Genomic DNA, 13322 nt, shown 5'->3' with positions numbered 1-13322 from the left:
GACAACAATGAACGATGAACCATTTAAGAAATTTAACTGATTAAATGATTTGGAATACTGTTGGTATGGCCCCAAGGAGACAGGATCTTGAATGTTGAATTGAAGGATTTTATGTTTTAAAAAGACAAACAATTTCGACTGTTTGTTGATTTCAGATTTCAGATTCAGATTTTTTTATTGTTATGTACTATTTCTATTATTATTACCAATCAATCTATAAATAAATATGACATAATATTAACAACAAGAACACACAGAAACAAAAATTACAAGCCTGCAAACCTTCAAGAAAGACAAGAAAACAATTGAAATACTGTAGTACACATATTTGCTTGTTTTGTCTTTTCTTATTAAGATTATGTCCCACAACTTAAGTTCTCGAACGGTTCAGTTAAATACCTTTAAAAGCAGGTTTACGAATAATAAAGAATACCTGCTACACGTAGATATTTTGTTAAAAAAAGGTATATAACAACTAACACGAATATTTCCAATCTACGATAGGAATCCAGTCATAGCGTAATCAAATACACTCAGCTTATGCCTTTGTACATAGCTGACACTATTAAAGAGGCCTCGCTTTCGTTCATAGCAGGATACACGTATGAAACAGGATTCTCTAACCTTTTATGTTTAGGGACAAACTGATTTGATGAACATAACGACATGTCTGTGGCATTAGTATCCCAACGCATTCTGCACAGATAAACTAGAATGCTACAGTGTATTGTGAGTATTCTAATGCGACTCCTCCGAACAGACCAAAGCTTTATTTTAAGTCTTGTATGAAAGCACAGGAGTGAAACCTAATTTACCTCTTTCCCTTCTCTTAAGCTGTTCAACATCACAACTGTGCCAATGTCATACTGTGATATCATACGCCAGAAATCTTCAACAGTGTTATCCAATGGTGCCTGAGTCAGAATATACGCGTTACGTAGTCTGTAGTCCTAGAGCAAGATGAAAGAAAGTAACAGAATTAAGGGCAAAAACGGAATTTTTCAACCTCAAGTTCTCTTACGTAAGCTGCCTTCAGAATCTAAAACTGAGTTCGCTTGGTAACAACGTATGTATATCCCACAAGAACCGATGAGTTCTTCGTAATCCTACTGTGAATTTGTTATTTATTCACCAAAAAAAAAAAATGCTGTAAATCTTAATTAATTAAACTTACGTCCACAAAGGAGGCATTGACGTAGTCCTTGTCTGGGTCAGAGGACTTCAAGAACACTCGAGCAATGTCCACTAGTACAGAAGAACAATGATGAAAACTTGTAAAGTTACATATCATTGAAACAAATGAACACAACAGACCGCCCACCTTTAAAGTTTAACCACTTCATTCCTAGAATCACGCCTAGAGCAAATTAACGTAGCCGTGATTACAGACGAGACGAAAAATAACGAAAGCTACTGCGCAGTGCTTTCATGTACTGCTGTTTATTACGCTATACAAGGTTGTTCAAACTTTTAAGTCTGTGGATGAAACCCTAGTGTGTAACCATTCCAGCAAAAGCTATTGAGCAGTACTTTGCAGTGGTCTTGTTTGTTTTTTGAATATAATACATAAAATTCTATACTTGGCCACTTTTCGAAATAACACGCACAACGAATTGTTAAGTTAGGAATAAGTTCAGTAGGTTGTTGGGAAAGTTACAGGTCTGATATTTGGACAGATAATTTCCAACGGAAACAGCTACGATAAGACAAAACAACAGCTTCATACGATAAATAGTTCACAATTTACAATTTAGTGTTATCACAATATGAGCCATCTACTGAAACCTCTTTTAGAGTACTGAACAGTCAACATCTGGTGAGACTTAATGAAATAATTTCAAAATAATTTAGATACACATGATCAGGCTGTAACTAAGGAAAGGCAATAAGAGGGCATGTGCCCTTATTCTAAATACCAAATTGTTTTACACCAACACTTTATTGACTTACATGGTACAATACTGGGAAATCTGTTCTTGTTGATGTTTGATGGATTAAATGCTGTTGTTGCCTCCTCTGGCGAGGCCGCAATATCAGTCACAAGTTCCAGGCGCTAAAACAGAGTTCTTAGTCATCAATAACACATTTACAATAGAAACTCAATCTTGTAATAGTTACATGCATGCAAAACCACTGTCATTGTGTACAAGAAAATTACAGGAATCTGGCAATGTCGTTCAATATTTTTTTCGACAATTTGGGTTACCCCTATCATTACCTTTGACATCGGGTACCAGTCCAACGTGGAGTCGAACGTAGAGTCCAAAGCCTTCTTAATAGGATGGCAACTAATTCATTCATTCTCAACTTCTCAAACTCATCAAAAATTCATTCATCGTTTAAACGAACGAAATCACAACCAGGATGGTTTGGATATCTGAACTTAATATGATTATATTTGTTCGTTTTCACCCTATTTTTAGTTTCGACTGAGAAGACATATCAAACACTCGAGATCGTGATTAACCACATTTCTTATCAATTCAAAGTTCGTCAAGAACAGGTGAAACACGGTCTCTCCTGTTTGATATATTAGTGAATCACACAAAGTAATAGTTATTAGTTACCTTAAATTCTCGTGCATATCCAGTTTTTTTGGACGTCTTATGAATTCTGGTCAGTTTGTTCATTGTAATTCTCAGGTCATGAGGGGCAACCTCAGTATCTCCACCCACCAAGGCTTCCATCACTGCTTGATGCAAAAACACATACTGGTCCTAGCAAAAATAAAGTTATCGTTACCATTTTTGACTACTAAAGACACTTAGAAGATTTTTAAATCTTGAAAACTCAAGCTGGTCCTCTTCTTTATCTTCATTGCCATCGCCAGCATGTTTAGTTCAATTTCATCATTTCCTTGACATCTTCATGAATAGCATTGTCCTCAGCTACCTAAAATAAGTTCTAATTCCTTTTAATTTCCTCTTTATAAACCTTCCTGAACAAACAAAGTTTTGACAAGTCCCTTACCAATGTTGTAAGTTAAGACACATTCTGATGCATCGCGGGGGTAACTAAGCGATAGGGGAGTAATCAACCCAACACACTTAGATGTACTTTTGGCTGTTAGCTTTCCTGAAATTTATTTCAAAAAGGGTCTTACAGGGGGGATCTCTGGCACGGTTCACGAGAGCAAAAAATTGCGAATCACTGATCACGGACATCAAAATTTCATTTTCCCGAATCACAAAAATAAGCGAGTAAGGTACCTCTTTTAATAACCTGCTCTTACGCTAGAAAGAGTGTTTGAAGAAAGCAAAATCGTGAAAGGCTAAGTAAAGGCTCCTTATTGCTAAACGTATACCTAAATTATTTTCGATACGACTCTAACCATTCGGAGGACTCGCATCTTAAAATCACGTAGAATAGAGTGGCAAAATAACAAATATCGGTTAGTAATTAATGTTCGTCACGGCTCACGCAAAACCTTCAAGTCACGGATCACGAAGAACAATTTCTTAAATTTACGTTTCACGGAAAATAAAATCAGCTAATCACGCATCACGAGAATACTCCTGTACGAAAAAGACATCAAATAGTCTCAAACAGTCATTAATATGCGTGAGCTTCTTTACGAATAGAAATACCCTTCTCTAATTAGACGCCTCTCTAGAGTCTTCAAATAGAGCTTTAACGTTATCACAGTCTTATCAATGGCATCGTCATCAACACCATCATTACCACTAGAGATCAACAGTACTTTACTTTTCCTACCATTGTTGTAAGAATAGCCAGTCATTAATAGGTTATTATATTTTGATCAGAAGTTAGGTAACGTTTGCTTACATCTTTCTGCACCATATGAGGGCGACATCTCCGCATCACTTGCACATAATTCTGGATAAACACACTCTTATTCTCCTTAGCGCCTTCCAGCATGGCATCAATGGCAATGAACGTACCAGTTCGTCCAACACCAGCACTGGATATAAAAGAAATGATCCTTTAACAAGTAATGCCCAGAATGGAAGAGAGGTAAGAGTAAGAGATTTCCTCACTGTACGTGCAGTTTAGGACAATGAAGTGATCGAGGCAAAAAGACACAATAACCATGCTCCAAAATCAAGCAAGTTTCATTGCAACCTTTATTAACTCCAAACCACATGCATGCAGGACATATATCTCATTATTTTCTTGTGAAAATACTAGCCCTAGCTGGTGACAGTATGCTTCGAGGACAGTGAGGTCCATGAATGACGTTTACAACTTAACCAAAATAATACAACTAAACCAAAATAATTCTGATCAAAAGAAAAAAAAGTCACTTTACGCTTCCCTAGACGCTTGTTTCTTTTTACGATAAAACGTTTGTAAAAAAAGCCCTCGTTGTGTCAAATTAAAGTTGCTTTAAAATCAAAATCCCTGACTCTTGTACTGATTTGTGTTAACTGCTATGCTCGGAACCACTAAATACTTTTGGAGTCCCAGGAAGCCTTTCATCTCAATTTTCTTTTAACAATATTGTTACAAGTGGACAAAGATCATTGGCAGATCTAGCCTTCCAGTATTACTATTATTATTATTATTATTATTATTGCTATTCAGTACCTGCAGTGCACAACAAGTGGCCCGCCTGTAGCCTGGTGTCTAGCATGAATCTTTGATCGAAATCCCAGTAAAGCTGTGGAATGCTGTGGAACACCTTTGTCCGGCCAAGTAACGTAATGAAATTGGTGTACCTCACGTTTCTCGGACTTCTAATAGTAATCATAAACAATTTTACTAAAAAGTTAAGGGGATGGAGGATGACTGCACTCGCAATTGATACTTTTATATATTTACCACATTTTGACAAACAAGCTAAGCCAAATTTTGAACTTTCATTGTTCACCTTGTTAAAACGGAAAATTAAACTGGAAAATCGAAACAAAATTTCAAGTTTTCAGAATCCTATATTTTCTTTATCTTTCCGATGGGCTAATCCAGCAGATGCCATGGAAAATAATCCAACGTAATGTGCTATGCCATGACATCTCTGTAGCTCGTATGACGTCTCATCTGCAAATCATCACAAATATACATCGAATCGTGTCTCTAGTATGCATAATAACGATACACAAAAATAAAACAACGCTGAAATCAATTTTTTCTCAGTAAAACAACTGGATTTTCATTTCAGGCACAAACACCAAGCATAACCGAGCATCCACATGACATCAACTCTATTTAACTTCGAATCTCAGTACAGATGCAAGTATCTCCGGAGATAATACACCAAAGGAAAATTAATTCATACAAGAATAAAATTAAAGAAACAATTATAGAATTTGGGACAAAAAAATGACAATACTAAGACAGGCAGTCAAGCAACATCTGATAGTTTTCTCACCTTAACCAAAATCAATGTTCGAACAACATAATCGGCAAAGCTGTCAGTCTTGTGTAAAATAACTGTTATAGAGCCATACTTTGAAGTACTTTCAGGCCAATACTGATCACACTTGGCCTAAAAAAGCAAAGAAACAACAGAGCTTTTTGCGTTACAAATTTCAAATAGATGTTGTCGCGATCAATGGACAATGCTACTTGAGATAAACTATTTTAATGATACTAGACAGCTAAGTGCGTTGTGGGAGCAGACCAGAGCTCAGTCACTGCACGCCCGTCACGTCTAGTCTACTACAATATTAACAAAATCGTTTTCCTTGTAAACATTAATCATGATGATCTAACGGTTGTTACATATTATGCCTTAAAATGTCCCTGGCAAAACTATACCTCACTTTTATGTTCTCGTAGGGTTACGACTAAGAGAAGCGTAAACAAAAATGTGCTCTATGTACACCTTATAACGTATGCCAGGAGTATGGGACTAAAGAAAAACTTCCTTAATTCCGAAGTCACATACTCGTATCGAACTAAATACATTCTACTCACAACATGTCACTAAACTCAACATTTACAATAGACCTTTCTCTCTATCACTATAAATAAGCTGGATTGACTACTTGTTCAAAAGCTTACCTTTCCTAGTTCAACCAGGTTGGTTAGCATGACAATGGTAAGACAGTTCTCTTGCCAGATCATTCGCCAGAAATCACTGCTTGTTGCTACAGTTGGACCTAGGCCGGTTGTAAGAAAGAGTAGCAAATGTCAGAAGGAAATCATTTAGTAATATATTTAACGTTTTACCTGGCCGGATTGACTTTTTAACCATTTGATCTCGTAACATTTGTTTTTATTACACAAATAACAAATCTACGCACATAATGGGCTTCCTTGTCTTATAGATTGATATTTTGTAAATATATTTATAAATGGCAAAAACAAAACAAACAAACAATCAAGTCCAGCGACTTGAATCAGTTTTACAAACTACAGATCTTACATAAGTGACTTTCAAAAGAGAGACGACAAGCAGTTGTAAAATGGTTGGACAATCTCTCTAAATCTAGCATTATTCTTAAAAAGTACACATTGGATAAGGAACCAGCCAACTTTGATCCTGACCCCCTCCCCATCCCTGTTCAAAGTTGTTGCTCGACGGATGGAATGAAATGTCGCCATTCCGACGACTCTTCAGAGGGGAAGGGGTGGTGACACAAGGTATATCTATCACAACGTGCAGATTTACCCTGTTTACTCAGGTTGTTTCAACTGCCCAGCTTCGAGGCTGCTGAATTTAGAGACTAAAGACGCGTCCGTAGTGTTTGCTTGGATCTGAAGTAGAATATTCGCAATCAACAGTAAGAATATGAACTATTTACAACTTCGTACATCGTTTCATTATACTTTGCAGGACTTTTCAGACTGTACGGCTGTACAGCTGAGTAAGTCTTACTCGTCGAAACTGGTTACTGAATTTACCTTGAGTGGCAATGTAACACATTGATACCTCATCAAATGTCTGAGGAGAGAGATTGAATAGACAAGGTTACGTTACAGACTGATAATCGGACTATCATGCTACATATTATTTGTATATTTTGTAAAAAATCATGATCTTAAGGTCAAAAGATAATCAAGTAGACCTGTTAATTCACAGTCCAATGGTTCATAAAGAGGTCACAGCCAGGCCTTATTTTCCAAGGACTATTCAAAGACTTTTCAAGGAAAATTCAGCAATATTTAAACATTCGTTTCTTTTAGAATCCTCATGTCAAAATTTGCTTTGGCAGGTGGCTGGATATAAAATACATAATACTCAAGACCCCAGTGAAGACAGGACTACTTCACAAAATAATCACTTTACCCCTCCTTTACTGATCTATATCAACGTGCTAACATCGTCAAGAAGTCAAGAATAAACCGGAAATAAGCGGAATAAACCTCACCGGAATATAACTAGCGTTGATGTAGTCAGACTTCGGGTCACCTTCTAATTTCTCCAACACAACACGAGAATGGTCATCTGTTGAGAAAACGATGCACTGCATTGACGTGGACGTTGTGAATTGTGGACTCTTAACTCGAGATATCAAAAAGATGTGAATCAATTGTAAGGTTATGGCTATTCTATCCCAAGCCTTTCAAAATTTGTCTTTGTTGAAGCTTGGAATTCAAAGATAAGACACAATGTAGGTCTGTTTCTCTGTGGAATGTATAAAGCCGTATAGGAAATGAAGTGTGGTCGAGAGAGGCACGGTGGCGTACGGAAGCAAACCTGTCATACATTTCTACTTCTTCTTACTGATTGGCATTAAAAGGACTACAATTAAGCACCAGGCCGTACTTGTTTAAAGGACAGCAATATTATCCAATACTAAAATCACTATCCCGTGGATAGCATAGTCTAGTGTAATCGTCCAGCTGAGAATATCCTGAAAAGGACAGTTTTTGGCGCCTGATGTTTAACTTGCATGGCCTAACCATCGGCGAAGTAATATATCAAACACGAAAATCCGTGTTTGACCACATTTCCAAACAATTAGAAGAGGGTTGAAAATACGACGCGCAGCGGAGTATTTTAGACGAATTTCGAGGTGTTTGGAAATATGGTCAAACACTGCCTTGAGTGTTTGATATATCTTCTCAATCGAGACTAAAACTAAGGAGAAAACGGAGAAATAAAATCGTAAGAATCTATGCTAATTAAGATTGTATATCCAAACAGCGTCACAGTCATGATTTCGTTTGTTTAAACTTGATGAATTATTAATGAGTTTGAGAACTACCGATATTCCCTGGTGTATCAAACCATGATACTAGAAAATATTAATGAAATATACTCACAGGACACTATGTTCCCATAACGGTTCTTAGCTCTGTTGTTCTTGCCGATTTCCCAGGAAAACTGCAAACCTCCTGGTAAATTCTGCAAGATTGAAATGCAAGTTTTACTACACTTTAACCATATCTTTTAACACAATTCAAGGCAAATTTCACATAAAATCCTCCCAAAACTACTTGAAAAGTGCAACCGCGGTTTAGCCTAGTATTCAGGAATTCTTTACTTTATTATCAAGCATCCTGTTACAATCTCCCAGTTCCAACGTCTTTGACAAAAAGATAAAAGAAACTTTAAACAACGTTGGCTACATTTACAAATTGAGGCATCATCAGAAACAGACATTTACGTACATTTACGTAAATCTGGCAAAGTAAGGAAATGATTAATTTGCAAGAACTGTTACCATACCTTGGGTAACTTTGGCAAATATGAAAGGAATATTACGTTGAATATTGTGTTTTGAACGTCAATTTGACGGACGTTTGTTTGAATACGTAGCAAGTGTTGTCACGTCTTTACGTGAAGCAAATTTTGAATGCATAGTTATTACTTACTTTATGCTCTTCCAACACATAAGGCCTTAAGGTGTTAAAAAAACATGGCTTTGGTTTCAAAACTTTTGGGTGATTTTCGACAACTCAGATGTACAACACGATTTCCATAGGTGATCATTGTAATCAGTTATCATAAGAAAGACAACTTCCATACCTAATTGGAATAAGTTTACAATAGTTGTAACTTCAACAGTTTTAAGAAGCCCGACAACTTTACTTAAAAGTTATTACGAATAAATTTCCTGTTAGATAAAAGCGGTCACCAGAATAACGCTAAGAAAGTACTAAAAGGGAATGCATGTTAAGTTAGTTAAATGATTTATTACCTTAAATTCCTCTCGCAGCACAATTGCTCCATTCTCTGACTTGTTCCTGTAGTATCTCGCAAACTCAGCCACAGGAATTGGTTTGGGTTTACCATCTTCAGCCTCGCTATAGATAGCTTCTTGCTCCTCAGGGGGAGGTACTTCCTTGTCAACAGCTAAATAAAAAGTAAAGTAGATCAGGAAATTAACGCAAACGTGTATGATATAACTAACAGGTGTTAGTATCACCCAACTAGTGGACTAATGCAAATCCTGCATTTTAATTGGCTACGCTACTAGTTGACTACTAGTAATAGTCCTTGAGTAGCGAAATTGGTGCAATAGAGCGTGACGCTTTCTTTCGTTTTATTCCAAAATAAATATTTCTTCAACTTGCATTTGCTAACTTTATTATTGCCTTTTCTGTTCGATTAGTTGGGTGATAATAAAACAATTAGACCCTTCGCCCTCAAGAGCCACGGGTCAATGTGCCATGAGGCGAAGCCGAATGGGCTATTGACCCGTGGCCTGCTACGGGTCTATACAGAGTCTATACGGGTATATATAGAGTTTACATGTTAGTGCCTTAAGACCTATAAAACATCCCAATAGTGCACTCTGCACTAAAAACGCCACAATAGAGCAATTTTATTGATACACAGCAAGAAGATTGTAGGGCCGTGTCATTGTGTAAGACAATGTGTAAATATAATTATGAAAAAAGTGTGAAACCAACAGATATAATATGAAACCAACATATCACGCTTAAAATCTCAAAATGGTGGAAGGCTAGCCAGTTGACAAGGATCAATCTAGTGCCAGGCAGGAGGATTTGAACCCTGGACCTCCGGATTACAGGTCCAGTACTCAAACCACTACCTGGCCATACCGCCTCTATGCTATGATTGTGAAAAAAAGGGCAGCTGTTATGGTCAGTTCAGGTATTAGAGGATGATTATGCATATTTAAGTTAAATGATGCTACCCAAAGTTCACGAGAAATTACACAACCAAGAAAGACCAAACTGAAGAGCTCAGAGAATTAGTATTAAGGATTTGCCAAGGCAAAAATATTTACAAATGACGTACTAAATATTATGTATATTGAACTATTTGCAGGGAAATTAATTTTATTCTTATTTCTATGCAAGATATTTTACCTTTTGCAGGTTGCTGGAGTTGAGCCACATTCTGATAGACCAAATTTGATGTACTTGCAGTCAAATCATTTTTAAGCTCATCAAGTTCAACAGGAGTCCTTCTAGCTCTGTCGCGTGTTGTTTCGGACTGCTTCCTCCTAATTACAAACCAACACAAAATACAGCGTAAGCTGTTTTAAAGTTAAAAAAATAAATAGAAAGAAATTACAATATTTAGAGAGGAACCCACATCAGCCTTAGGTGGTTTTCATGCAGGTCCTCTATCCTGGTCGAATTGGAATTTGCAGATGCTGGTTTTTGTGGAAAACTCAACCCACATATGGCACCAGGCCGGAATCGAATTTGGGCCATGATGCCTACTTGACTGCGTATTCTACTGGAAAGTTCACCTAGCCAAATAGGAACATATGGGTACACAAATGTATGGGTTTTGGGAATACAATCCGTTTGGACATCAACCTAGGTTACGTGAATTGATTTTACTGTACTCAGCATGGACAAGGCTTGACCATGTGGAGAGAAATGAAAAACTTGCCACTAAAGGCCAAGGCAAAAACCAAAGGCTGTAGTAAAATGTTGAATACTGATGAATAATGTTTACTAACTTGTAGAGCCTGACGTAATGCACATACACACCGTTCCAACATTTAAACAGACATAGTTTGTTATCACAGATCAGAAGTGTAAAAATGTGCGGCATAAGCTATAAGGTGACTCAGGATTCTTGACTTCACCATGCATGAATGAGATCTCTTCCACTGATAACAAAGCACTCTTGACACACGAAACAAATAATGAACACACCTCCGATACCAAAACACTGCAACTACAACTGCTGGTATAATAAGTAGCAACAGGACCACAGGTACAGCTATAGCCGCGGCATTAGGAGACCCCGAACTCTTGGATTCTTCTGTTGCTCCAACATCTTCAACAAAAATAAAACAGTTAAAGCCCCAGTAATAGTAAGATATATGGAAAAGAGCCCCGATATAACAAAACCTCAATAAAGCGAACATGTTTTGCCGGTCGCTTAGCCCTTTCTTATATCGAGTTTCCACTATAACTATTTTTTCCCCAAAACCAATATGTATTTTTACAAGTTGGGTAGAAGGTAAGTAGTGCGAAAAATAAATATTTTGGTGTTGCTTTACAACACTGATTGATTTTCAGAACTTGAACCACAATTAACCAATAAGATACAACATGAGACCCAACCGCAACTTTGTGAAATACAATTGAACTGATATGTTTTCCTGCGATTGGAAACAGAAACCCATAGGGGTTTCTTTCAACACTTATCTATGTGAACTAGATTGATTTGTTATTGCTTCATTGTTTCATTTATGATTGTTGTAATGAGCCATTTTGGTTTCACAATTCTGACTAGAAATTCATCGCTACATATATACAAGTAAATCCTATGCATAATGATCACGAATGCTTACCTTTGGAAGTGACGGAAATTTTGGCAACCTTGCCGGGAACTCCAGCCAAAGTCCCCTGAAAAAATGTACAATATGACAAAAGAGATATTAGCTTTTACTTCAACCTTTCAGTGCTGCAATCAATGCAGTGACAGTATTTAAATCACTGTGAATAAGGTTTTTTCTACAAGGAAGCAAATAAGCAATTAGTGGTAAAGTAAAGTTACAAGACAAGCAGGACTGAGTGGAACACTAACGATGTAAGATCCACTCATGAATAAAATAAAAGAACAAAAGTTTTCTTCAGATTTTAAAAATATGTATCTGAATGTGACATTTTACATATTTAAGGTCACATGCAATACTAATTAGGCCTAATATTGTATCATTTGTATCTCACTTTAAAATATATGTTGACAATTTCAGCTCTACATGTACTGCGAGCACCAATTTTGTTTATAATTTAAAGAAATATTTCTCCTCTCCATCAATCCATCCATCCATCAATAATAATCAATCAATCTTGATCAATCAATCAGTCAATCAATCAGTCAATCAATCTTTATCTATAGAGGGTAACACCTAATAGTCAAACAACTAATAATTAAAAATCTATTAAAAAGCTATGAAAAATTATTTAAAACCTACTGGTAAATAGAAGTCGAAAAATGTATGCAAGATTAGCTAAAAGGTAAATTCATACACATTTGATTGTCATAATTATTCACTTGCACATCTTTACCACCTCTGCGGGTACTATTATTAGGCTATATCATGACTCACAACATGAGCAGCTTTCAACCTTATTTATTGGGGGTAGCACACAACAGTAATAACTGAAAAAACCAGTGACCCTTGTATAAATATTTACAGAATAAAAAAGATGACATGTTAAAAATTAAAAATATAGAAACTGATTCTCAAATATGCAACGATTATATAGAAAAATGGATAGGTTATGTTTTCAAGTGCTCAAGGTGTATACATAACTGAGATGACCCCTTCTCTTTAAATCTTTCTCCTGCATCGCAAATATATGATTTTCATTTATTTGTTACAGAAATTAGTTGATTTACTTACGTCATTTTCTCGGGTCACAGCTCTTTGGAAGATGACATATGCTTCTCCTCTTTCAAGTGCTTTATTAACAAAACCTTCATACGTCTTGTCATCACCAACAGTAAATTCCCAAGATTTCTGGTACACGGGAACATTTTGAATCTCAGCAGTAATGTAAAAGTTCAGGTTTTCTTTGTTGGCATTATATGAATCGTTCAATTTTGAATCATAATTGTCTGGAAGTTTTTCTGCTCCACCAACAACTTTCAAAACTATAACTTGATAGGCACTGAAATGCAAGAGGAGTAATAATATTAACATACCTTTGATTAAATGGAAGCCTCAGCAATTCTGGCCAAAAAGTGTAACGAAATCCCAGTGTTATCTATTATACCAATGCAATGCAACGGGATGCAATGTAGTGAAATATAATGTAACTGGTGTAAACTTGTAATAAGCTTAAACCGTTCCACAAACATGCATGATTTTAATCTTCTGTTGTGGCAGATAATGATAACAATTAGCTTTGAGACAAGCAAAACTAATTAAATTCATCAAATTCGAAAGCAAACTACAAATAACCTAAAAAAAATGAAGCCATAGCAAATTCGTCATAAAAGTAAATGTACTGGAAGTTTCGGCATAATG

General features: G+C 36.3%; 1 protein-coding gene across 1 annotated transcript in view; it reads right to left on the bottom strand.

Moving 5' to 3' along the window:
* Nucleotides 1–13322, bottom strand: part of LOC145468075 (receptor-type tyrosine-protein phosphatase F-like) — a 62974-nt gene that overhangs the window by 2765 nt on the left and 46887 nt on the right. Inside the window, exons 19-34 of the mRNA XM_081451745.1 lie at nucleotides 12696–12963; nucleotides 11637–11691; nucleotides 10993–11116; nucleotides 10189–10325; nucleotides 9051–9205; nucleotides 8173–8254; nucleotides 7275–7351; nucleotides 6808–6847; nucleotides 5965–6062; nucleotides 5330–5446; nucleotides 4549–4697; nucleotides 3787–3922; nucleotides 2568–2717; nucleotides 1951–2053; nucleotides 1175–1245; nucleotides 816–950 (exon numbers count right to left, since the gene is read on the bottom strand). Coding sequence (XP_081307871.1) covers nucleotides 816–950; nucleotides 1175–1245; nucleotides 1951–2053; nucleotides 2568–2717; nucleotides 3787–3922; nucleotides 4549–4697; nucleotides 5330–5446; nucleotides 5965–6062; nucleotides 6808–6847; nucleotides 7275–7351; nucleotides 8173–8254; nucleotides 9051–9205; nucleotides 10189–10325; nucleotides 10993–11116; nucleotides 11637–11691; nucleotides 12696–12963 — 1897 coding nt within the window. The remainder of the gene's footprint in view (nucleotides 1–815; nucleotides 951–1174; nucleotides 1246–1950; nucleotides 2054–2567; nucleotides 2718–3786; nucleotides 3923–4548; nucleotides 4698–5329; nucleotides 5447–5964; nucleotides 6063–6807; nucleotides 6848–7274; nucleotides 7352–8172; nucleotides 8255–9050; nucleotides 9206–10188; nucleotides 10326–10992; nucleotides 11117–11636; nucleotides 11692–12695; nucleotides 12964–13322) is intronic.

Source organism: Orbicella franksi, chromosome 14 (genome assembly GCF_964199315.1).
Source record: "Orbicella franksi chromosome 14, jaOrbFran1.1, whole genome shotgun sequence".
Lineage (NCBI taxonomy): Eukaryota > Metazoa > Cnidaria > Anthozoa > Scleractinia > Merulinidae > Orbicella > Orbicella franksi.
Note: the sequence above shows the minus strand (reverse complement) of the source record. Positions and strands in the feature narration are given on the sequence as shown.